Below are 27,197 nucleotides of genomic sequence, written 5' to 3'. Positions count from 1 at the left end.
ATATAAAAGCTACATCTTCCTTTATTCACTTGTCTTTGCTGCTTCAGCAGGTAATTTCTTAACAATCCAGGCTTTTAGCTTTTCTATTTCAGTTCTGCTTAACTCGTGATTAAGGTTTGGAAAAGTATGAAGTGATGTTGATACTCCCAGTGACTTTAACATCTTGTTGGTCTCTTCACCCCATGAGTAGAGAACTAGTTCATCAGCAGTTCCATGACACTGAAATAGTTCTGGAAGGATACTGTCATTCCTTTTCAAAGCCTAGGTGGAGAAGAAACACTGTCAGACACATCACTAAGATTTTTAAAACAACAGTTATAATTACAGGGTGACAATTTACATAGCATTTCATTTATGTTCCTGCATATTAGTGGTCATATCTCTACAAAAGCCAACAAGGAAATACTGGAAAAAAACCCCTGCACTTCAAATTCTAATGTACTAACTCTTGACAAATGATAGGGTTTACTTTAAGGTCTATATCCCACTCCAAATAAGATAAATGAAAAAACTTTATGACAGCAGATGGAGCCCATGAGTATTATAATTCATCACCATTTTCCAGAGAATAGTTACACTTACAGGGACTCTCTAACAAGTAAGGACAACTTGAAAAAGCATTTAATTTCCTAATCTCCCTTCTACACTGACTTACTTTGAATAAAATAATTGTACTGTCTGCAAAAAAGCAACATAACATCATGTAAGGACAGCTTTAAAGCCTCTCTTCCCTAATACACTGTTTATCTATTTCCAGGAAATGTCATAAATTTAGAATATTAATCAACTGCCTCAGATGAATAAACATGATATACTCAATTTTAATTATAGTGTTTTTCTTTTATCTAAGCAGTTTTTCTGTAAAGTCTACCACGCACTCACCTGGTAAACAGCAGAGTCTTTATTGAGAAAACTAGACAAAGCAAAGACTCCTGCCAGATCTTGATGAAACCTATATGCTAAATGCATTGCCATTCCACCTCCCATCGAAAAGCCTCCTAGGATGCAACAAAAGAAACAGACTGGATGTTGTTATGTGTCTTTGTAACTCACCAACCAATTTTTTTTTATCTTCAGACTTTTTCTTTTATACACAATGCAATCAAAAAACAGCTTGAGTAACATAAAGGTTACAATGATCTTAAATCAAAGCATGATTCAATTAAGAAGTTGGATAGCTAAAGTACTCCTGAAGATTCATTAACGAAAGAGAAAAATAAATAAATTAAAAAGACGACCAAAATGCCAATACATTAGAAGCCATTTGTGTATGGTCCCTACCAGGTAGTTTAACACTGTGGCCATGTGTTCTCTGACATTAACAAAGCAAAACTGTATGAACCAATAATTCTCACTGTTTTTTTACTCAGGTTGTTTTTCCCCTAGGCTAGTAGCATTCACACATGAAATATCTGTATCACTATTATAAATAATCAATGAACATTCACCACATTAGACTAGTATACAGAGGCTGAGGGGCTTTTTTATTGTTACACCTTAAGATATAGAATAAATAGGGAAAAATTACAACATATCCCACCTGAGTTCTAATAGGATCTCTTAATTAATGGCCTTCTGTGTTCAATGTGTCTCTTTAGCTGCACTAATTTCTTACACAATATAATTCATCAGGGATTATTTTTACATGAGAAATGCTTATTCATTAGGAAAGAAATCCAGATTACTGCATTACTTCAAAAGGACACAGTACATTGGCTATTATATTTACTGTATCCAGATAATGACTAGGGTGAACAATGACTGGCTGCTGAAATCCCTTTTATCACAGGGATGGCAAGCAGCAGAAAGGTTACGACTGCAGCTCTACCTGGTGCAGCATCAGCATCTCCAGCACTGGTGATACAATTGGTTTGTGCCAGGTAGTTAATTGCTGTTAATTAGTTGCAAAATTCTGAGACAAGAAATTAGTGATTGAAAAAGAAATGCAAATATTGTAGACAAAATAGCAAACCATTTCAGATTATCTTTTTGAAGAGATTAAAATGAAATTCCAGAATGGGAATGGCTCTTTTGCAAGGGCTACATAAACCCTCTGGAGTTGCCTCCTGTGCTATGCAGAAGTTTAACAAGGGTGCTAAACAATACCCAGCCAGGAAGCAGGACCCCTGCAGCCCTGAAACTGAGACTAATAACACCCTGCAACATCAGTACTTCACTGGATCCTTGGACCACACAGGAAATCTCTGGCACACGGAAGCTCAAGAGGCAGAAAATGCTGCACCGTAAACATTAGCTAGGTCACAGTGAGCCTGTTCCTAATGGGAAATCCTCTTCCAGCATGCTTATATGCAAGTCCCAGCAGGTCTGAAGCCTTCTAGCTCACACTTCATCCCATGCTATGACCGGAAGATTTGGATGGATTTGTGCAGGAAATTTTCCTGAAAACACTAGGCTAGTCCAGAAATGAAGTGCTTGCTTTCTTTCTCCCGCACAACAATATTTTTTGATTTCTGATTAATTTCTGATCAGAATTTCTATCAAATTTCTGATTCTTCTTTCTACTTACTGTCACCTTGTAGTCTTCAGATGACTATGGTCAAAAGCAGTAACTACAGGTTCTTAACTTACAGAACTTGGATCTTAAAGGAGAAAGAGCAAGACCACACTATATGGAAGACTGGAGTCTTGCTTTCCTTTTTCAAACACAGCCCTTAACTGAATTAGGAGACCTGTACCCTCAGACTAAGAGATATAACTGGGACTCCCTAGCTATTCACATAGGGAGCTGATAATACCCTGATATTTATCTTTGGTAAATAAAGTCAGGACCTGTTATTTACCCTGCAAATCAATTTTTAACCAGTTCAAAGTTAAATGTAGTATGTCCAAGTGCCCACTGGCAGTTCAGAAACAAAGGCAGTTGAAGAAAAGAAGGAATGAATGTGGGTAAACAAGTTCAGAGCATACCTTAAAAAAACACAGCCCACATCACCAGAAATTTTAAATAAACTTCTCTTCACAAAAATAAACATACTGAAAATACTACTGCAAGCCTTTCATCTGCATCATTATTTCCTACCAAACATGTTCTTGTCACACATAAAAGAATTCTACAATGAAAAAAAAGAAAATATATTGCACAAGTGTCACACTAATCACAAAAATACAACACCATTGATCCCACATTCACAGAGACAGAAGAATACAGCCTTCTGAGAAAACATATAAAATGCAACAGCTACGAGAAGTTACTATGTAAACAATGTCTTGTGCTGAAGTTTCCTGTATTCTCTTTTGTGGAATCTGATCATTCACTTCATTTCCTTTTGATCATTCTGAATGATGCTGTCATCCCCAAACCCAAAAAGTAGCACTAAGAATATGAGACTATTTTGTATTTGCTTACAAATCAATACAGATACACTTTATCCACATATAAAATGAAGTCCATTTTAAGTATTTTAAAATACAGGAAAAAAAGCTGCATTGAAAACTCATTACTAGTTTGTAAATGATTTAATCTAAAATTTTGTACCCAGTTAGTCACAATCTGGCAACACTGTGCAATTACTCACCAGCAGTCTTTGACAATGCAGTCACCTTCTGTTTAGAAGAATATTAGGTAATGGTTCTTTTATGTGGCTCATACTACTACGAGAAAATGTAATACAAAGGACTAGTTCTTTGATTTTGGTTTTCCAGGGGAAAACCTGAAATTTACCACTTGATACCACAATAATATCTGAGTAAAGTCCATATAGTAGACATACAGAAACATTTCAATAAGCATTCAGAATTCAGAAAATTTGAATAAGCATTTGTAGCTGGAGATATTTTTTTTCTATTACAAGATGTATTTCAGTATAAGTGTAAATTTGACATGACATACAAAAGATGTGCTCAGTCCAGAAATTTTATAAGAACTCATATTTTGGATTAAGGAAAAATAAGAGGCAGGTAAAGGTATCACACAGAAAAAGTATGAAGTGACAAAATATAAGCAAAACACAAAAGTACAAGTATGCTTGTGTACACTAATGATCTCAGCATAAATAATACATAAAACTCACAGCATTGCTAAGCAGATTGTGTCACAAGTTAATTGAGATCAAAAATGACATGGCAACATTTCATTTCTTAGATGGGCAGAACATAGTAAACTCTCTGCCTGAGACCAATCCAAGAAGTACAAAGGGTATGTGCAGAAATTCAGGATTTGCCAACAGGTTTCACTTAAGTACATTCATTTTCCTTTTTTCCCCCACTTACAGCTATTTCTAAAGAGATGTGTGATTAATGCTTCAAAACACTTAAAAAGAGTTGGTTCTACAATGCTCAGGATACCACTTCAGTAAAGCATCTAACTCTTTGTATTAAATTTGCTGCCTTACAAAGGAGGTTTACGCACAGGCTAAGACATAAGCAGATACAAAACAGGCTCAATTAAGTAAAGCACTCGCTTTTAGTTGCAAAGAAACTTCACTCGAGTATGCATTTATGATCTCAAATCTGCTTGTAGTCCTGGTTTCTAGAAAATATCCCTCTGCAGTGAGAAGAAAGCTACTTATAACTTTGCTTTGCTATTTGAGAAAGATCCGTTGAAATCACAGGATCGTCACACTTCCAAATTAAGAATTTGAAACAGAAGGAAACTCCCATGCAATACTTTACTAAAAACAAAACCTTATTTGCTGGAATTTCATCTGTAACTATGTTAAGGTAACTCCAGCCATACAATGATGTAACACTGACTGAATAGAGATGGAATTTCTCGAATGTAATTCATTCCACTGTGAATAAAACCGAAACCCTTATCACAGCTGCCATTTTTTCAGTGATAAAACCTTCTTTCCAGAGCTTGTAAATGGCCTTAGGAGCCCTTTAAATATCAAAGTGTTTGTATAAAAACCTTGAGCTCACTTCTGATAAAGATCTTGATTTATATTAATTTGCTCCTCATTTGTATCCATCTGAAATGATAACCTGCTCCATGATGACACTTTGACATTATATCAAGTTCAGCAAATTAAGTATTTACCTCCTGTCAAAGTGCAGCTTTTAAAATTTCTTTGTATTTGGGTTTGTATCTCAGAAAGAGTAACTATTATCTAGCACAAAGGTTTCTTTATTTAGTCTCCCTCTCTCTCCAGTGTCCTGTATACATAAGAGAATGCTAAAAACTCTGCCTTCTCCCCCATGCTCCACTTTAGGAATAGGTCGTTGCAAGCACTGAGTTGAGAAAGGTCTTTAGGTTTTTATTCTACTTTACAGAAACAACACCTCCAACAAACACAGGTTTCACATTGCCAATTGCTTCTTAAGTCATATAGATCTGACTGTAAAATGCCTTAGTCAATTTGTTATAAATAATGATTATGGAGTTAGGAAGCAACAAACCAGATCACTTCTTCAGTCCTTCCAGTATAATTTTAAAAGGGGATCAAAGATCCACACAAAACGGGACCTAGATCCACACTAGAAACCACAGGTGCAGGAAACAATTTTTAGTTATTACATTTAGTGCGTGAATTTTGCCATCTGCACTGAGTACAGAACTTCTGCTCCTTGCAGAAACAGACCTTGAGCTCTTCTCACATGAATCTGAGTGACTGAGGCAGAAACTGCTTCATTACAGCACAGAATCATGAGGAAGAAGAGAGGCTAAGCTCCAGACTTTGATGCAACAAGGATTTGGACATGGGTGCAGGGGTGGGTTTTGGAGTGTTTTATTTTAAACAGTGTTTCTTCACTAGTTTCTCTCTAGTAGTTCTTCATCATCCCTGTATTTCTTCAAATATGTCAGTACAGCTTTGGTAACAAAGTGGCAAAAGATGAATGCTATGGCATACAATGTCTATGCCAGCACAGTACAAGGAGAGACAAACACTCTTCTGTCATATAAAGCTGCACCACCACAGTTAGAAATTGTCTTTACCTGTTCTGTTGTTACCACAATACATTATATAATCTTGTTTTATTTTCTTTCAATTCTCCCACTGTTTTTCATTCTCAGCTTCTCCTTTCTTTAGGTATTTCAACTTGAATTACTTAATCAGTTTGTTATCAGGAATTTTTCCCTAAAGCAACTTTTCAGTTTACTTTCTGCTCTCCTTAGAGACTTTCTGTGATTTACCTCCTATTAATGGTAACAGCAAAACCTTGTTCTATACATCATCTGCAAAGAAGCTGACTTTTTGTTTTGACCTTCCTTTTTTATCCATGAATGGAAGTATTATATACATTTAATCATGTTCACATTTGAGTATCAGTGAAGAGTACAAATACTAGTGGAACAGCAAATTCCCTTCTCCACAGAACTCTCTGAACACTGCTCCTGTGTAAGTGCTCAAACATGTACTTTGTCTCAAGTGAATTTCCTCATAGCAGTGATTTTCTCCTTTTAATCTCTTTGTGAAACTTCACTAAACACTAATCTTACAGACTAGCAGAATGGCAATGAATGGTTTCCACCTTCCATAGCCTTTTTCTTATGTTTGTTACTCAGTCTTTACAAGAACAAAGGCAACTTCCTTTGACTGGCTCAGCCACTTCCTCTTGTTAGGAACATGAATCGATTTGCTATCCAACTTTCTCACCAGCCAAAAAACATTCTGAAATGCATATTTAAGTGGTACAACTTTTACCACTTTCTTGTAAAAACAAGTATACAATAGTTTCTAATGTATAGACTTAGAGTAAAACCAGAGCCAGTAACAGTTTTATTTTCAACTGATATAGGCAGTAGAAGGGAACCCAACATGTGTACCTGAGGAATCATAATTTTTAGCACTAAAAGGAAAATAAAGTCAATGGAAAGTCTCAAATAAATTTTTCTAAGATGTTACTCTATCAAATCTATGGCTTGCTTTATTTACCTCGTGTGTTTTCTCAGCTGTTTCTGAGGACAACAGCACAGCCCTTCTCCAACAATTACCTGTCATTTTTACAGTCAACATAACTGCACAACATGGAAAAAGGAAGAGGACAACCTATTCTTTGTGCTCAAGGTATTAATGGATTTAAATTTAATCACAAAAAAGAAACTAGAGAATAGGCTCTCTAAAGTGAAAAATAGTGAAGTACAGGTTGCCTTGGAAAGCTGTGAACCTTCTGTTAATGGAGATCTTTTAGAACAAGTCTGAAAAGCCATGTCAAGGATTTGCCTAAGTAGAGCTGAACCTGCACTGACACATGAAGACGGATTAGTCAGTGCTGTTAAGCCTCACTCTTCTATGATCCTGCAGGCACAACTGTGAAGAAATTACAGATTAATATGCACCCTGTGGCATATCTACACATGACTCTCAAGCATTCTAAAAGCTCATCCATCCATTTAATTTTGCACTGAATTCAAGCATTTATTAAAGATGAGTAAGCATATATATTTAACAGTTTCTACTAAGGCTGAAAAGATCAGAATTCGATTCACTTTATAATTCTTTTCTTCCCAAAGTCACTATCTGATGATAACATCTGATGACAATACCATGATTTGAGTTATTTTTGGTTTTACTCCTATGAGCCTTATCTACTCCTAATCTTTACTACCATTTGCTAAGCTTGTCATTCATCATGGAGACTGAAACAGAGAATGTGCCACCTTTCAAAGACTCTACATTAATAGGGACACCATTAAGAGCTGGGAAGCAAAGTAACAAGTGGTGGATCCTACTCTCTGATTAAAATTATTAACATTTTAATCTCCTACTGAATGATTTATGAAGGAAACAGAAACATTTCTTTATTAATGTCTCTTGCTTGCACATCAAAAAGCAGTGGAGATCCAAAAGAAAAATAAACAGCTAATTCAGGTGCAAACAAGTAAGGAGAGCAAACCTTTTCCCTGAAGTACAAATGCAATGAAAATTCATAGCGATGCACTGAAAATTAATGAAATGTCTGCTGGTATTATGGGGGATGTGGGCTAACAGTACTTCTTTGAGCCCGTTTTCTCATAGGCATAATTTAGATAAACCACAAAGCCATGTAATGGGTGGTACAGAAAGGGATATCTCATTTGAATTGCAGTGACAAATGGCAATATAAACCCATAAATTTACTGTGAGACAAAGGTAGTAAGTGCCTCTAAATGAACCATGACATTTTCCTAATAAAGACAAATGATACAAGATAGGATAAGTGATAGCAAAAGGCTTAGAAGCCAGACATAAAATACCAAGATTGTAGGTGAAGTAGTTTGCCCAATATTTTTATGATTTATTGTTGTTTTTTCGGTCTTCCCATATGTACAGAATCCTCTTTCTTTGCAATGTCAAAGCCAAGATATTTCGTCCTCATCCCATTCTCACACACACTGAGAAAGATGGAAATGCTAATATTTACAAGAAGCACAGAGCTTTCATGTTACTTCCACCATGGTTCAGTAGCTATGTAAGAAGTCTAGCAACAAACAAAAAGTGGTTGTGTGTCCTGTGTTATTGTTACAGTACAAGGGGTCAGGAATCATGCATGTGTGCTTTGGCATACAGTCAAATCTACAGGACTGTTATAGAAAGTTTATTTTCGCTGGCTGCTTACACAAGTGACTACAGGTGGCAGAGACCAACATGCTTGGATCAGCATTTCTGTGCTACACAAAAAATGACCCGTAAAAGTAGGAAAGCAGTGCTAAATTAAGAATAATAAAAGAACAAAAAGACTGCCTTTCACTGAAGTGTAGTTGACTGAAGTGAGCACTATTAGAATGCTCCAAATGTGAAGTGGCCTTTTCTTTCAAGGGCTTCTAACATATCATTGAATAAGATAGTTGAAATCTTTGACAATTTCCACCTAAGCAGGTGGAAGCAGTTTAAAAAAAACCACCAACCAAACACAAGAAAAAACAAAGCAAAACCATCACCACCTGAAAAACCAACCAAACTTTAAATAGAAAAAGCAATTATTGTCCCACATTTCAAACTGTGGTTATTTGCTTGTTTAGCTAATTTAGCAATGAATCCAGGCATTTATAAAGGAGGAATACATCCAGTTTTTAAGAAGGGATACTATCAAAGCTCCAAGTGTCAGAATTTGACTAATTTTATCATCCTCTTTTATCTCCAAAGTCAACATAAACCTACTCAAAGGATTATTTGCAAGAAGTGCTTTAGCCAGGAAGACCAGTAAGAGTAACTCAAGAAGAATGTTTGGCTAAAAAGTGACCTCTATTATCAAATGCTAAAGATGATATAGTTATTTTTGAATAATTATATATTGAAGTCAGTCTCCCTTCCTTCCTTCTCCAAGGTCAGGGGAAATAAACCTCAATGAACCAGAAGTCTACTTCCTTCAAAAGACTTCTGTATTAATAGGAAAGCAACTCATGAAACTGTCAGGAAATAGGAATGGGTAGAGGAGCTAGCTGTGTACTGCTGTGTGCTGGTTGTTTCACTGAATTGATATGGAGGTTTTCATAATAAGATTTTATTTACCTCAAGTAAATTAAGTAATTTAATTCTTTAGAAGTAGATTCATAGAACAGCTGTTAAAAACAAGGCGGCACCAATATTTTTCTTGATATAGGAAATAAGGAGTGGTATCACACATCCTGGACTCCACAGCCAGCTTAAGAGTTCTGTTCTACAAACAGCCACTTGCAGATTTCAGGGCTAACTGTGCTACTGAAACAAACAACGCAGGCTATAATTTCTTTCAGACCAAATGATCTTACTGTACCCACAATCTTGAGCCTTGTGGAAAGTTTGAATGGCTCCAGAAGGAGAATCATCCCCCAGAACACCAGGTGTTGAGCTTCTCATTTTCCACTGATGGAGAGCCTGCTCCTGCTTCCCCTCTCTTCCCACTTTCTCTCATTTGCACAGTGCTCCCTCAGACCTTTCCTTCTTACCCCACACCTCTGAGCTGTCAGCAGCTACCCACCTTTCTGCTTGCCTAACACCTTGCTCGCCCTCATCTAACAATATCTGACACTCATCTTCAGCCTGTAATTTCTAGTCTGCTATTCCATATAAAACCATAACCTTCTATCTTGTTACCCTCCTCATACTCATTTTGTTTTCTTTCCACTCATTAAAACTCCCACTCATTACAAAACAGACAGTCCCACAACCCAGTTCTTCTTAACCCTTTAACAACCATTTAATTCCCTGTAACTAGCTCTTCACACAGCTGTTCTGCTCTCTTGGCTTCCGTGACATAGCTGAAAAGGCCCCCACTGCTTTACACAGACTCCCAAGTCCTCCAGTCTCTTCTCTCAACTATTTTGTCTCTACTTTACATAATAAGATACATACCAGTATTCCCATTGTGGATCTCCAACAGGACTCAACATCACTGAACACGCTGAGGAAATTCGTACCAAAATTTCACCATTGCTTCCTCTGCTCTAATTGTCTTATTTTTCCCTTCACCTCAAAAAGGCTGCCTCCTCCAGCTCTGTGGGAACAGCAGTCATAAATCCACTGTCCGCTCCCCACTCGTTACCTTAGCCTCCTTTTCCTGTACTCAGTGGATATTCCTGACTTTTTCAAGAAGAAAACTAAAAAGATCTGACAGGACTTAGTTCTTTGACATTCTAAGCAAGGGACCATATCTTACATTATCTCCTATATATCAATCGTTTACCAATCTCAGAAAAAAAAATCAGGCCACCCAGTTCTGCCTTTCCAGTGGACACTGCAGTTTGGTGCAGACCTATTGACTATATCTTCATAACCAAACCTTGGCCTCATATTCTCTTTTGATAAAAAAACATTATAAAAAACTGCCAGGTGCCTTTACAGATTTCCTCATTTCCTGTATGAGGAATGTCAGAAGATGGACAATTATTTGCACCAAGTCCCATCTAAAACAGGTAAGAAGATTACATTAGGCTGACTCAGACTGATACTAAACCCAGCCTTTATTCCCAGAAACCTTACAGGATCTCTAAAATTAATTCTCCACTGCATCACATACTGGTTAATCATCAAAACCAATGCAGAAAAGGCACAAAGTTATTGTGGAAGAACACTTGATCTCACGCAACCACAAGTGACAGAATTCATTTTCCACTAGCAGATTTCTTACACATCCACATGGGTCCCCTTCTTCACTTTGGATGGAGCCAATTCAGGGCTGCCTTATTTTGCTCGTTGCACAAATATTAGATTCAACTGTGACAATACATGTGCATAGTCTCTGTCACAGAGGCAAGAAAACAGTCTCACTCTAGAAGCCTGAAATCAAAGCTCTCAAGAGTGAGAAAATAAGTATAATTATTTCTGATTTACAGATGAGGAATCCGATCACAGAGATGGGGACTTCCAAAGAATCTATGGGCTGAAACAATCAGTGCATACCAACTACCTTAGTCTGCTTACGGCTTGTAAAACAACTTTCATACTCCACAGTCTCAATGGTTCTAATTTTGAAGGCTACAGAGAAAGGAGAAAAGCCTAGTAGCAAGCTGGATCCGCACACAAAACATCTCCCAGCTCACTCTATAGAAAAGCACCTGCCCTTCTTCAGCTGTTTCCAAGCCAGCAGGTATAACACAGGAAAGACAGATCAAAGAGACTGTGCTGACAGCCATCCAAAACAATGCATTCTGCAGCCAGGGCAATGAGCCAGAAAGGGAAAGTAAACAGAGGCCTTCAAAGAGCAACATGGGGCTGGACCAAGAAAACATGTAGGCTGAATGGTAGTGGCTCCACCACTCAGGATTTTGATGGCATGACTCAGTTGGCCATAAATTTGTAAGTTCCCACATTAAGAGTTTTTCCCCAACCTGAAATAGTTTGTGGTCTAGGGATGGGACAGGGAGCCAAGGACTTGTGAATTCTCCTTCTCTCTCTCACACAGGCTACTCCATTGCCCTAAACTCTTGTGCCTCAGTATCCCACCAGCTATTTCACAGAAGTATTGGGAAAGTTACTGGAAATTACCAGGGACACGTATGAACTATGACAGCTAATACTTCATTTGTTAGCAAGTGTTAAACTTTAGTGATGTTTTTTTGCCCATGAATTAACCCAAAACTCTTAGAGCAGTAAGGAAAAGCTCATGATTATTTATATGCTACATCTCCCCCTTCCAAAATACAAGTAATTTGGACAAGCATACTTTTCCATCCTTGAAAAGGGCTAAAAGGAAATAGTAAAAATACATACTTTTTAAAGCAAATCACTGCCCACTCTGTATTTTAAATAATGATTACAAATGACTATTTACAATAAAAACAGTTTTAAGTTACATTTTTGAGGACACTGCTTATAGTTAGCCACATTCCCCACCTGATACAGGTTTAAATAAGTATTCAGTATTCTTGAGGATTGGCTGCTGAAGAGGCCATTCAGCAGTTGCAAGGCATGCTCATGAGCTTTCAGGATGGAGTACATTCAAAGTAGATGATCTCTTAACATTTAAAAACCATTAAAATAAACACATTAAAAATAAGTCTCTCTTACCTATTAGTATCCTATTCTTTGCAATGCCATTTTTAATCTCATCGTTGATCAAGTCTGTAAGTCCTTGGCACATAGAATCAATACTTTCAATGTGTTCTGGACAGTCATTAGAGATCTTATACCTGTCAAACCACACAGTGGAAAAGGCTCCTTTCATAGGTGTATACGGCCTGAAGTGGTGGAAGAAAAGATAACAAATTATTAACCAAGTCATCAACATATATGATAAATAAAAATAATTCAGTATCTCTCCAGCAAAGGAGAGAAGGAACCTCTTTTGGGTATAACTCAATTTATATCCAGTCACATTGCATTTCCCTGCATTCAAAACAGGGGTTCTTAATCCTAAACAAGGTTACAGTGAAATCCATCTTGGAATAGGACAGACTAAGTAACTGCTAAACAATACAGCTTTGCAGGAGCTAACTATGGGGCTCAGTTGTCTTATTCTTGTTGAAACTGACAGGACATAGGTATTACAAACCTCTAGGTATTCAAAAAAAACCCAACTTCCTTCTGTCAATTTTTCTTTTTCTTAAGTACAGCCATCCTAACCCTCATGGAGCAGGTATCTCAATAACTGAAAGAAATGCCATGTTCTTACTGGTGCACAGACACAAATTAGAGACATGATACTCCTCTCTGCCATAATGCTGTGTTGTCAGATTAGTATTTTAAGTGTTTTAACATACTGCCCAAACCTCAGATAATCAAGGAAGCTACAATTCAAAGCAGTCTTTTCTTTGTTTTTAAATAAAGATGATGAATAGAGCCCTGAAATCCCAAGAAAGGTGATCTAATTGCCTTGCAATGGCTCTACAATTTAATACCAAACATACTGCTATGAGATCGATGCTTCATCTTAAAACCAAGCCCCTTAAAATACTTAATTGCAATGTTTAATCAGGGGGCACATTTTTCATTTTTACTTAAACTCAGATGAGCTCAGATCAGATTACAATCATTGCCTACAAACAGACAGCCTTTGATAAATTTGTCTGGATGGGAACCCACCGAAAATGCTAACACTGACTTCTGTGATCTCGCTAGATTTTTTTCAGTACTAGGATTAAACACAACCACAACTAACCTAAAATGAGAAAACCACTGTTTCAATTACTCTTAATGAAGGAACAAATTCTGCTTTTATTAATACCAGGGAGGCTTCACATATGTAAATGGCTATTTCTAAACAAGAAATACTGCCACTAGTACAAGTGTAGAAGAGGCAGTGGCCTGCTTCAAATTTTGAACACAGCTTCAGGAACCTAAGATCTACTCTTATTCAAAATGGCATATAACTATGTGGTCAAGTTTAGTACAATGTGTGCCTTAAGCAGTCCCTAATTTGCTTAATTCAAAACAAACCACATACTTAAGCATCAGAATTAACAACTTTTTTTTTTTTTTTTTCCAAGTTAACCCTTATTTGTCTATTAAAAAAAGGTAACTCCTAAATGGAAGGAATGTCAGTGGAAATACTTTGTACACCCAACAAATTAAACCTAAATTTAAGAAATGTTATTAAAATGCTTTTGCTTGCTTAGGTTTCTCTCTCTTTTTTTTTTTTTTTTAAATTTCTCTTTAGTAATACCATTGATTTCAGGATTCTTCCCAAATGAACTGACAACACCTAAGAAACAAGATTACAAATTTCAAATTCACAGAAGTCAGTTTCTAACAGGAGACATTGTCAAAAATATCAACAACAGCAGAATCAATGGATTTTCTGGAAGTTACTTGGACAATGTGATGCACAACAAAGTGCTTGGGCAAACACCACCTAATTCATGGTTTTAGCTTCTCTCAAACACTTTTACAGCAATTCTGGTTAAAATGCTTAGCAGCGAGAGTGCTTCATTTTCTAGTAAAATCAGAATACCTTATATTTAGGTGAAAAAAGATGTGTAAGATTTTAGTATTTTTTAGTATTATTAGAGCAGGTTGACTCAGGATTTCCATGGAATGAAGATACATATTTATATTACAGAAATATTGAAACAAGTTTCCCCACAACTGAAAGACAGAATCGTATAATTTATAAAGAGGACAAAATCCATGATCAGATTATAATACTTGATTGGATGTCAAAACTCAGGACCTTTTACCTGCTGTCTTTGTAAATTATTCAGTTAGATAGATGAAAGACTAATGTGGGTTAAGCCCACAGGAAAAGACCCCCAAGCAAAGGGACAAGATGCTTTCAGCTGTCTCAAAAACATCCTTGCAACCACTCTTTATTTCTCAGAAATGCATTAAAAATAACCTTTACATAAAGCTGAGAAGTAAGATTCTTTTAATGGTTCACCCAACTGGCACATCTGTTTTAGTCATTCACCTTGTTCCTTAAATAAATCTCTTTATTAGTTGGCACACTACAACTCAGACATTACCACGGTAAACAAATATGTTTGGCATGGAACCATCTGTACAGCTCCAAGAATACAGCACAATATTTTTTCATACAATTAAACCACAAAAGAAAAAAATTAGAAAGATCTCTATATTACAGTGACACAAGAGGCTGGACAGAAATACACAAAAGTAAAGAAATTGAGAGTAGAGTGAAAACTCCATCTGGTAAGATCAGCATGGTTACTTAAAAAGAGTCTCATAGCAAATGGTCAGCTTTAAGTTTGGATGTTTTGCTTTCCTAAATTTAATCAAAACTGATAACATTAGTTCCCATGATTTTTTCTTCTCTGCCTCACTTTCTTCAGTCTCTTTTTTAAATAATACTAAAAATAAAGTTCCATGTCTCTGAAATGTATGCTTTTGAAACTCAAAATGAAAACAGATAGCCCCCCAAGTTGTCTGGGTTTTTTGTTGTTGTTGTTTCTTTAGTTTTAAAGGGAATATGTGTTTTTGTTTTGCTTGCTCTAGAGCACAGAAAAGATTCAAATCTATATAAGAAAACAAGAATTAAGAACTCTCTCTCTGGGTAGATCCAACTTCTAAACTTGTACCAATTTTTAAGAGACATTTGAAATACAATTTCTTATGGATTGAACTCACTTTTAATATTTAAAAATAAAAAGACTTTAAAGGAGACATGGCTAATATCAACCAGCATTTAAGAAACTGCAGACATCCTGAGGAAGAGAATCTTTAAGATACTTCCCAACATCCTCAAATCACTCTAGACCATGTTTTCTGATTATGGGTATTATTTTTTAAGGGTGTGCATTGATTTACAATTGTTTTCTCACACATACACTTCTTGCATGAGACTGCAGTTTCAAGATCCTACATGCCTAATATTTGAATGTCTTAAAAGGAAAATATTTCCTGTAATATTTCTACATATTTATCCTCCTCTCAATCTTTTACACACGTATTAAAACAGAAGTAATTTTCACTGCTGATTTCACTGCAAAGTTTCCAAGTAATACAGATCATTCAAGTTTTCACAAACTGAAGATAGGTTAGTTTCTGCTAATGTAAGTTATGTGCTAACGATGAAAATATAATGAAAGCAGGAAGCAACAGCACCACTTTTTTCTCCCTTCCTGGAGCATAGACTGTATACTTTGGACCTTCTTAATCACGTTTAGAATTGTGTTAAATAGTTTGAAATTATCTTAACAGAAGCAGAGAGCAAACAAATGATGCTACGCAAGATTCAAATTCAAATCTAAACCCACATCACATTCTATCTCCAAAATGATACTATTAGCATTGCGATTCACATAAAACTACAGGTGTTTGTGCTCATTATCCAATAAATCACTGTCTCCGTCCAATATATTAAAAGAGAAGCCAGCACCACTAGCTGCTTTAAGAAACATGAGTAGCAGACAGCACGTTGACAAACAGTAAATATTATTCCTTCTTCCCTTCCTCACTTTCTCCTGATGCACAACTGAATTACTGCTGTCACACTCAGCGCTATGATTACCCTGCTAATGCAGTCACATAAAACCCAGACCACTGGTGCTGGCTTACAGCTTTCTTGAAATTCCAGACAGAACTTCCTGAGATGTCAGACAGAACTGAGAATTTATAGTGAAGTTAGGCTTTGAGATTCCAATAAAGAAAGAGAAAGATCAAAATTTTTGAAATCCTCATTTTTGCTTCCTTCCCAAATCCATCTCCTCTAAGTTAGGAGGCATAGCCTCATAAGACATTGTAACGTTGTCTTTTGGAAGACTATGCATCCCTTCAAGACAATCTACAGAGCACACTGCCAGACTGCTTATGTTCTACTTTGCTCTGGTGAGACCCCACCTGGAGTACTGCATCCAGCTCTGGAGCCCTCAGCAGAGGAAAGACTTGGACCTGTTGGGGCAGGTCCAAAAGAGGCCACAAAAACTATCAGGGGGATGGAACACCTCTCCTGTGAAGAAAGGCTGAGAGTGTTGGCATCGTTCAGGCTGGTGAAGGCTCCAGGGAAGACCCTATTGCAGCCTTTAAATACTGAAAGCAGTACTTAAAAGGGGCCTATAAGAAACATGGAGACAAATTTTAAACTAAGAGTGGATTTAGACTAGATATAAGGATGAAATTTTTTACGATGAGGGTGGTGAAACCCTAGAACAGGTTGCCCAGAGAGTTGGTAGATGACCCCTCCCTGGAAATACCCAACCTGACCTTGGTTCTGAGTAACCCGATGTAGTTGAAGGTGTCTCTGATCACTGCAGGGGGGATTGGACCAGATGACTTTTAAAGGTCCCATCCAACCCAAACTATTCTATGATTTTATGATCCTAGAAGCAAGCCTTGACTCTCTTAAAGCTGATGGCAGGTTTTTGTAGTGAAAGCAAAGTCACTCCCCAGATGCAAATTCTCTCCTAGCATAACCTCACTCCTGATACTAGTACACGGCAACAGAAAATCTAGTTCCTAATTCTACCTTTTCATTCCCTCTGTCTGAAGCAGAAAGTGAATTTTAAAAGAGGGGGAAGGCAGAGAAACCACCTATTCAAATAAAAAGTGTAATTCAAAGCTCCAGTCCAAGGCATATCTTATGTTAAACTGAGGTTCAACACACATTAACAATGAAGTTTTGCGGTATGATAACGGAGCATAAGATGTGTCAGACATTCAAACAGCTTAAACTTGGAAGTATACTTTTAAAAATAAAATTTAAAAAAAGGCAGGAAAGAGTCATCTCCATAAGGAGTAATTTCAACTGTTCCTCTGAAAAGGCTGTGCCTGTTCACTCAACCGCAGGTAAATGCTTTATCTTGATAGAGTTGTTCTGGAGGTATATTGCCTGAAATGAGAGCAAAGTGAGCCCCTACACAATGGGTACCTGAAGAAATACTATGTTGACAGCTCTTGTTACTTGGGACAAAACTTATTCATTCAAGACGAAGACACAATAGAAGCTGACATAAAACTCAGCATGACAAATTCTGAGTTTGTTTATGCTGGTTTGTTGGTTGGTTCTGTGGGGGTTTTTCTGAGGAGGTAGGTGGGTTGTGCAAGTTGTGGAGATTTGTACTAATCAGATTAATGGCAATAATGTTATGGATGAGAAGACTATAAATGACCTTTTCTACACAGCATCAGTCCCTTAGCAACCAACAAATAGTGGTTGTTTTATGAATTCACTGAAAGTGGCAAGAGGCAAAGCAGGGTGAATCAGTATCAGTTCTCCATTACAGGGTTTGAAAGACACTCCAAGATACAAGTTGGTGGAAAACAACACTGAGGATGGATGACACAAGCTAAGCACAGAAACCCCTGAAAAGACTGTAAAGCAAGAGCACAGAATGACATATAACTTAGAAGCCCACAACTGCTTGCTGGAGGGGCCACATAAAAACACCTTCTCCAAGTCTTCTGTATTGGAAAATGGTTGAGAGAAAAAAAAAAAAAAAAAAAAAAAAAGTGGAAGGATGTCTATGGGCATGATGTAATTAAAGGGATTAGAAATACAGGATTATTGCACCACGTACTGCTTTGTTTTCCCCAACCATGACTAAAGTATCACTGACAAATGTTTACTGGATTTCACATGGTATTTAGTATATCATGTAAACACTGCATGTATTCATATCCATGTGTTCCTCACCTAATGCAAAAGAAGAAATAAAAGGAAAATATGAAGTTTATCCAAGGATGCTTCCATCGTTATTACGCAGAATATGTTAAGTTTCTACTTACAGAACGAGATGAAAGAACCACCCTGTGATACCAACCAAACCCCTTTCCATTTGTCAAACTTCCACCTCTAAACACTTTTTTCGTTAAATTTATGAATGAGGTTAGGGCTTAGAGAAGTGAAGGATTAATAACATTTGCTTGAGCCAAAAATAGTATGATAGGCACCATGCACGGTCCCCTACACAGCTCTGCCAATCCATCTCAAGTCTGACCTGCAGTACCCCTGCTGCTTTTCCAGTCCTGGGCCTCTCATGAGTAGAGACTGCCAAGGTAGCTGAATGGTGCCAAACTGTCTGGTGGTTTTGCGATATAGCCAAATGGGGACTACGATGAGATGAAACTCATTTCCACCCATGAGCTGAGCAAAGATGTGAATTTAGGTGACAGGATGGAGTACCAGGCCATAGAATGCTGAGCAGTCCTTACCAGCCACACACTTATAGACAAGCTAAATTAGAATAAATTGGGGGGGAGGGAAACAAACCAAAAAACAAACTCTGCATAGACTTACTGGCCATAGAAAGGTATGTTGAGAGAATGTCAAAAAGATCCACAAAATAGCCCAAGTAGTATTTATAGTTTACTTTCTGACTTCCAGAAGAGAAGGACTGTCAGAATGGAATGCTAGACAACGCAAAGAATCTTTGACCTAGATTTTTTAAGGGAATTATAGAAGGCAAGGTATACTTATTAAAACAAGTAGAGTCTAAATGGTTTTAACTTTACCACGTTAGCTCCTGCAATGCCAATTTAAACTATCACTTTCTATTAAAAAAAAAAAAAAAAAAAGGTTAAATTGGGTAGTATTCAGTTCTGATTTAGAAACTCAATAGAAACCTAATGTTTAAGTCACAGTTGTAGCAGCTGAAACAGTATTTAAAGATGTAGCCATCCTGACCCAAATAAAAAAGGAAAAAAGGAAACTCTTTCCTTTAAAACTATTACTGCAGACGTGGCTTTAGTGATTGCATCAGCTGCTAGGGCTACAATTTGAACTTATTTTCTTTAATTAACTATACATATTAACATGAGAGAGGAAATAGAATTCTGTTATTTAATCTATGTACAGAAGCACTGATCTTTAAAGAAGGCTAGATAAAGTTAGAAGAACTTATTAAAACAAGTTCTCTAAAAATGTTCATTTGTAAAGTAAAATTTGCATGTCCCAGCTACATGCATTTAATTTCAAAACATATTCCAAATTAAGATGCCACTACTCTTACTACATTACACTGAGACTTCAAATCCACATATCTTACGCTTTTTTATCTAAGCATGCTTTTTACCATAAGCATTTTACTTAGAAATTTTGTACGTTTTTATTTTTTAATAGGAAATTGCACTATCTACATTGTGTTATTTTTGCTCAGGAAACAAACAAGAGACTCATAGGACTTTCCAAAGTGATTTGGGATGAGTGTGACATAATGCTGGAACCCTTCTGCTGTCCAGGGGACAAATGGAAATCATTCTTTACACAGACTCTGCACATTATAAAAGTGATTAAAGAAAAGCAAATACTTTTTTAAAAGAGTAACTTTTTACAGAGACCTATAGAGAACAGTAAAATCCAGTTTTATAAAATGTAGTTCAATAACATTCTATTGCTTTTAACTGTAAAATGGAAGTATCCTCTCTAGTGCTTGCTGAAATCAATGTTAATGAAGCCAGAGAACGTGTTTTAGAAATCTCAAACATATAGAATTTTCAAATATACTGACTCTTGAATTAAAACATGTCTGAAACTCTGATGATGTACTAAGTGAAATATATGTGTGTGTCAATGCCTGGGATAAAAATCTAAACAAAACATAAATATAAACCCCATGCACACTCCACAAAGAAAAAACAATTCCTCAATGTTCTGTTGAAAAATGTGAATTCCACCGCTTTTCAGAACTCTTATTAGAGGCGAAGAATGTATAAGACCAAATCTTTAGATCTATCAGCAAAACTGTATCTATCAAAAATGTGAAGAGGTATTCCTGACCTGCAGTTTATCCTGCCGAAGCCTCAAGCATTGCAGTTATATCATCAAACTTGCTTTTACTGGCATAACTACTTTGACGGAGTGTTCAATGTGTATGTGGTAAGTTATGCTGGAAAAGACAGTAGTTCACAAAGCATGAACTACATCCACATTAACAGTATTGTGCCAGAAGAGCACATTAGCCAAGCAATCCTAGTAAGGTCTTGCCTAACTTCAAACTTTTCTTCAATTTCACCATCAGTGTAAAAACCTGTTGGCAAGCTTTGCACTCTGCTCTGATAATTGACAACGCAATGGCAGATTGTGCCACCCACAGAGATGCTCACACACAGGTGTAGCCTTCCATCAGATATCAATGTCTCTATGCAATCAAGGACTGGATCAGAACCTTCTTCAGCGTATCTGCATACTCACAACCATAGACTTATGGGTCTCATTATCAAGGATGATGAAGTCTCCCACTGCTGCCTGAAGCATCTGGAATTCTTATCAAAACATATATACATGCACACACATACAAGTTCAGTCCATAGATTCAAGTTCCTAACACAGATATAATTATTTTAATGTCTGCCATTCATTTAAATGTTCTAGGCCTTTTTTTTTTTTTTTTCTTTGTGTGGAAAAAAGAGCAACCATTACAAATATTTCAAAAATCATAGTTTGTTTTGGACTTGAATACCAAAACAACATGAAATGGGTCTGTAAAGGCTTGTTATTTTGGTTTCAACCAGTAACAAATATCTTCACAAACTTCACTTCAGCACTGCTGCAAATAGTGGCAAACATTATTGTACATAAGGGCATCTGTTTTATTTCATTATGTCAGCTAATGGTGCTTATCAGCAACAGAGGGCTGTACACTAATATTCCCAAGCATTCTTCATACTCCCAGTCAAAGACAAGCAGTGTGGGTACTTTTTATTCTTTGAATATACAACTTCTCACAGTTTTGCTAAAAAACATTTCTGAATCAACTCATGCGCGGCTTCTACCTGCTCTAGAGAAGAACAAGAGTAACCTCAACTTAAAGAAAAAAAATAAAAGAGCGGAATTCACTGTTTATTCACATCTTTTAATTACAACAGTATCTTTCTTCCCATCTGTTTACCAAAGTACTGAAATCCAAAGTCTTAAGATAAAAAAAAAAAAAAATCCCCACAAATGCCACTCATTTGAGTCAGGAGATCTTGCTGGTTAATCATTTACACATAGTTTACATCTGTAGTTATCCAAAGAAATCAAAACAAGTGAGAAAAGGATTGGACCTCAGAAGCACAGTGGGATGGAAAAGTGAAGCACTGGCCTAACAGATGTGGTCTGAGCTGCTCTGCCTGCAGAGAACATGCGAAGAAAGATTGTTTCATAGGGAAGCAAAAGCTCCTGCATTCCTCCAGTACCTGCTGTGTTGATTGAGAAGAAATGGAGCCTGTCACTACATGTGATGTGCCACTGATAACTCCAGCATCACTTTAGCCTGTCGTCAGTGAAGCAATGAGTAATTATTTACAGAAAAATCATTCACTACCTACTGACCCAAAACACACTGCTTCAAAGACTTCCACTCACAGGCTTGATTTTTCTGTAACACAGTGAGTACATTCACACTGCAATCTCTCGATTGCTTTTCCTGCCTAAGTAGATCATAAAAATACATGGTCAAGGAAAGTTTTTTTTTCATGTATTAGTGAGTGCCAGACAAAATCTGCTATTATACTTGTTTATATGCTCCAAGAAAATTTTTTCTGTCTTTCAAACCTCTGTACCTCGAAAGTCCGTGTAGAATGCCACAATTTCCTTTTCCTTTCAGCATTCATCCACACTTACACACAAATTCAGAAAGAAACTTAAGCCCCATTACCTTTCAAGGCAACATTTTTCTAACTTAGAGATGTTTCATTTTTCTTAATATAAATTCATTTTTAAGGTGGTTGCATCTCTGAAATAGAAGGCCAAGTCTTTAGGTAGCTAAATATGGATGTAGGTATCCAACTTTTAGCATTCAGGTTTGACCTCATTAACTTCTGAATTCCCAGAGGTAGATATTTTTATCTATATTTCCAATCTACCACTGAACACACAGTGCCATTTAATAACAAGATTTGTGCCTACAGCAAACGTTGAACTCAATTCTCTTTGAAACAGTTGGATCAGTATTCAAACTAAAAGTAATGTGTAAAAGCAATGTGTAATTTTAAACTCCAGGTCCTTTCTCCAGCAGCTGAACGTCTTTCACATCCTACTCGCCACAAAGACCAATCACCTTCAGGACTGAAACCTGGCATTAAATGCAACAGAATATTTTAGTGGTTAATTTATAAGAGTTAATATAGGTAGGACTGTGATCCTGAATGTGGCTCTATAATGCCATTAGAACACACACTGGAGCGTCTTCTTCTAATCAAGGAGATTAAAAGATACAATGAGGAAAATCTGAATTAGAGACACTGACTTCTGTGAAGTCTTAACCATTTAGAGCCTTAACCACTTAAAATCACAGTCCCTGGGCAGCAATTCACCGCTGAGCCTGTTTTGCCGAAAAGCATATACATGAGAAAGAAAGATGTGTTATGACAGTCTGTACCAATATTCACAAGCATAACTTAACAGTACTGGAATAGAGTAATTTAATCCTACAGTTACAATATATTAAGCAATACCTGGCAGGAGCCGTTGGGTAAATTACTTTTATATGTTGGAAAACCATGTCTTGACTCAAAATTTGTTTTATCCATGTTCTTGCTCCTTGGCCAGTATCACCTGTATCACACAGAAAAGTACAACAAGAATTATTCTGTGCATTCAGAAAGAAAACTACAATGTCAAATATATTTATACCAGATTGACCTAATTTCTAAACCATAAACTTAATCCTCCAAAATGATAAAAAAGAATTTTCTAGAATAACCTCAATCCCTTTTCCTAAAGGGGATGGACTCAAAACTTCCTAGAAATAGACTACTTAAGAGATCCCATAGCATAAATTTAATAAATACTTTACTACAGCCAATGGCTTAAGTACCTCCTAATCAGGAATAAAGCCTTACCTCTTACTTGCAACTTACCTTATTTGCTGATAACAGTGATAAACAAAAAATACTGATGAACATCTTAAAAAGTGAGATAAAATGCCTGCTGCTCCTCTCAGAAAAGATAATTACTTTTACCTCAGAATTTTGTGCTAACCAACTTCAAAACCTAGTCAAGAGCAATAAAAAGGATCTTCATATTTAATTACACTAATATTACACATAGACTTTAAGGGAAATATCAGTCAAACACTCCCAATGTTTTGCAGCAGTGCTCAAGAGATGAGTTTGGGTTAAAATATCTCACAGGGTCCTCAGAAAACTTAATCCCACTGTTCTGTTTAAAAGGTAGTTGAAATCTGACTCTTGATGTGTTTTTTTCTAATCATATCAACTCAACCTATGGCCCTACAGACGGAAGTGCTATGAACAGATATACAGGATGAACTCTTATGCAGACAGCACATGTTCCTTTCAAATAAACATACATACACCAGACAGGTTCTAGAGCTTGTCTTTGCATCACTGGTATCTTCAGCTGTAACTTCACTGCCACCCCTCTGAACAGCACACACACACAAGTCTCCAGTAAGAGCTGAACAATGCTTTAGTCTTGAGGAAGCTGGCCCATCAAGGAAGATGGCTTACAGTAGGCAGTCATACAACACATAGTAATATTCAATCTAAAAATCTGGTGGGAATTCAGAAAACTGGGACTTAACTACTGCCACTCATGCCAAAGGACTTTAGTCTTGTTTGAAGACAAGGCTCTTGTGTATTATCAACTCAAACTGCTAATCCGAGTTAACAGCATTCTCTATTACTTTATCTCAAGTTGGTCTGTTTGACTTTAGAACTCATCCTATTCTTTTCAAAAAAATGGCCAAATCACTAGAAAAAGTATCACTGCCTTAAGCCAGGCATACAGCCACGTTACATGGGTTCATCTGAAGAATGTTACATGAATATACCAATTTATTGTTACAATGATTATAACTTCCCAGTGCAGATTTGCTTTTGTTTTAGCACTCAAAACAAGATTCAGGGATCTTTATTTACACATACAATTAATGCATTGTCAAAATTAAAATAGAAGACAAGAAGAAATTAATTTTTTTTCCTGTTGAGTACAAACAGTGTAACCATAAACACTCCAAGGGACAAATAAACAACAGGATCACAAAACTGATACAAATCCTATTCTGTTCTGTGTTAAACAGTAAAATCAAAGTTAAAGATATAACTGGATGGTTCAGAACACATTCCCACAAGCACTTTGCTTATTTGAGTAGTATTATCTGAAGTCCAAACACCCCTCTGATTCTTGGTAGACAATTGACACGCAAGGGTTTCCTCATGATTGTTGACACCTAGTTTATGAACAACATATCTTAAAGAAGCTGAAATAAACACTTCCTATACACTCCTCTTTCTCCAGTTAGAAAGCAAAAATCTAGGCTTTGCAAATACTTGCACAGGACCAATCCTCAGGTAGGTCAACCTAAGCAACTATCTGAATGCTTATGGAATTGGGACTTACTTTGGTCTTTACAAACTTCATGGTTCAGGAAACATCTCTTATTATTTATTCACATTCTTAAGCTTTGCCAAGATCTGAAGAAACATTTACAGTTAATGAAGCTAGTTTGTCCATGGAAAGTTCATAGAAAATTAGTTAAGTAAGAGAAAATTTAACTATGACCTTAACTATGACCTTCTGTGTATCAAGAGTCCCTGTGGTCCAAATGCTCTCAACTGCTGTGAGTACTTGCCTGCAGAGGTAATGCATTTTGATTTAAGAATAGAATTTTAAGGGGAGGGAGAAAGAGAGGAGACTGTGACACCAAACAAAATCCAGCAACCTTCTGAAAGGCTTATCTTTCAGGCTGTGAATCTTTCAGCATTGTGTGTTCAAAAAAACATTACTAAGAGGCAGCAAAGCCAATTCTGCTTTGTCTGTTTACAAACCTGAAATAGACTGATGCCAGCAATACTCTTTCCCCCTTCTCAAGTAAAATACAAATTATTTTCCTTTCAAATATAGCATGGATTTCCAAATTTTATTTCTGTGTAAAGTTTAAATTAACAACATATGAATGTAGATTGGCTATTAGGAAAAATTGCACCACCAAAAGAGTTGTCAGGCATTTGAACAGGCTGCGCAGGGAAGTGGTGGATTCACCAACACTGGAAGTATTCAAAAGACATGTAGATGTAGTGTTCAGAGACATGCTTTAGTAGTGGACTTGGTAGTGTTTGAACTCAATGGTCTTGAAGGTCTTCTCCAACCTAAATGATTCCGTGATTCTATGCATGTTACAACATGCGAAGTTGTAAACCTAAGTTTAAAAAATTATTATACATTTATGTCCATTTGTCTTCCCTGTTAAGCTACCAAATGGATCCTCTACCTAGATCTGATGTACAATACCAGGAATTTTCTAATATTTTTCTATATTATTTTTGCATTCTCCACTAGTCATAATTTGTCTGGAGTCAGCATTATGAACAAAGTGAGTTCATGCCACTTGACTGCCACATTCCATCACAAGCACTGTACAGAAGGTTTACAATTCAGGTTTACAGGCCAGCCCACAGCAACAGCAGTGTGGCTACTTCTGTTTTAAATTCTATTCTGCAGAACTGCTAAACAAAACCAAATAAAAGCACGCGCATACTTCTCCACTGCAAACATTATGAATAAAATCCTATCAAAAATGAAAAATTGTGGAGTACTTTAACCACATGTGGAATCAACCTCTAACCATAATATTCCCTTACTCCTCCAACATGAGAGAAAATTATTTCTCAAGTATTAAAGCATTAGTATTAACTAGAAGGCTGAACATGTCTTATGAGCTCTCTCATTAACTCACAGGATTCGAGAACAAAAAATTTAAACTAGATTATAAAAATTAAACTAATTTAATAAGGACATACATTTTTGTTAAACTAAAAGAGGCACTGGCTAAAAGCAAAACTAAGAGGAAGCCACTGAAAGAGCTGAGCATGTTGCCAAATGGACAGCTCAACAAAACTGAATCTCAAGGCCTTAATCCAATAAAGACGTATGCTGGGTTTTTTATTTAAAAAAAAAAAAAACAACAAAAAACAAACCTGTGGACTTTGTTGTTATTTTACAGGTTAAAAATAACATTTAAGAAAAAAACCTCAACAAAATACACACTTCCCTCCTGCCCTCAGCCTGATCCCTGATGCAGGTAACTAACTCCCTTCTGGAGACGGTGGCCATGAAGCCAGTTTGGAGATGGCTAGGAGCCTTCTGAACAGAGCTTTTAAAAGGTGACAACAATACTCTCAGTTTGATCCCCAAACCGCCAAGAGCCATTTTAATGCTGAAAACCATCCAGTACACGTGGTTACCCTTCGCATGGACGAATTAAAAGAGTATCTTCTGGAAGGCTTGTTCTCAGGGAAAAGCAAGCCAGGCTGGTGTGTAACAGCACCGTCCCAAACACAGCCCGCGGGCCCACCTCAGGCCCGGGGAGGCCGAGGCCCCCGCCCGCGCACACGCCCCTTGCTCTGCCCTCGGGGGCTCCTCCTCGCCGGCCCAGGCCGCACTGTCCCCGGCGGGGACGCGGGCACGTCGCACCCCTTCTCGCTTTCCAGCCACCGTCCCGCCGGTCCCTCACGCCCCTCCAGCCGGGCCGCCGCGGCCTGAGGGGACCGACCCCGGTC

The 27,197-nt window shown here is 37.0% G+C and overlaps 1 protein-coding gene across 1 annotated transcript in view; it reads right to left on the bottom strand.

The window, feature by feature from the left end:
* Nucleotides 1–27,197, bottom strand: part of LYPLAL1 (lysophospholipase like 1) — a 27,518-nt gene continuing 321 nt past the window's right edge. The window contains exons 2-5 of the mRNA XM_026845514.1: nucleotides 23,130–23,229; nucleotides 12,369–12,538; nucleotides 883–998; nucleotides 1–261 (exon numbers count right to left, since the gene is read on the bottom strand). Of these exons, the coding sequence (XP_026701315.1) occupies nucleotides 22–261; nucleotides 883–998; nucleotides 12,369–12,538; nucleotides 23,130–23,229 (626 nt within the window). The 3' untranslated portion in view covers nucleotides 1–21. The remainder of the gene's footprint in view (nucleotides 262–882; nucleotides 999–12,368; nucleotides 12,539–23,129; nucleotides 23,230–27,197) is intronic.

This window comes from Athene cunicularia (genome assembly GCF_003259725.1).
Source record: "Athene cunicularia isolate RWA chromosome 3 unlocalized genomic scaffold, athCun1 chr3_part1, whole genome shotgun sequence".
Taxonomy (NCBI): Eukaryota; Metazoa; Chordata; class Aves; order Strigiformes; family Strigidae; genus Athene; species Athene cunicularia.
The sequence above is the reverse complement of the archived record's forward strand: the minus strand, read 5'-3'. Positions and strand labels throughout refer to the sequence as shown.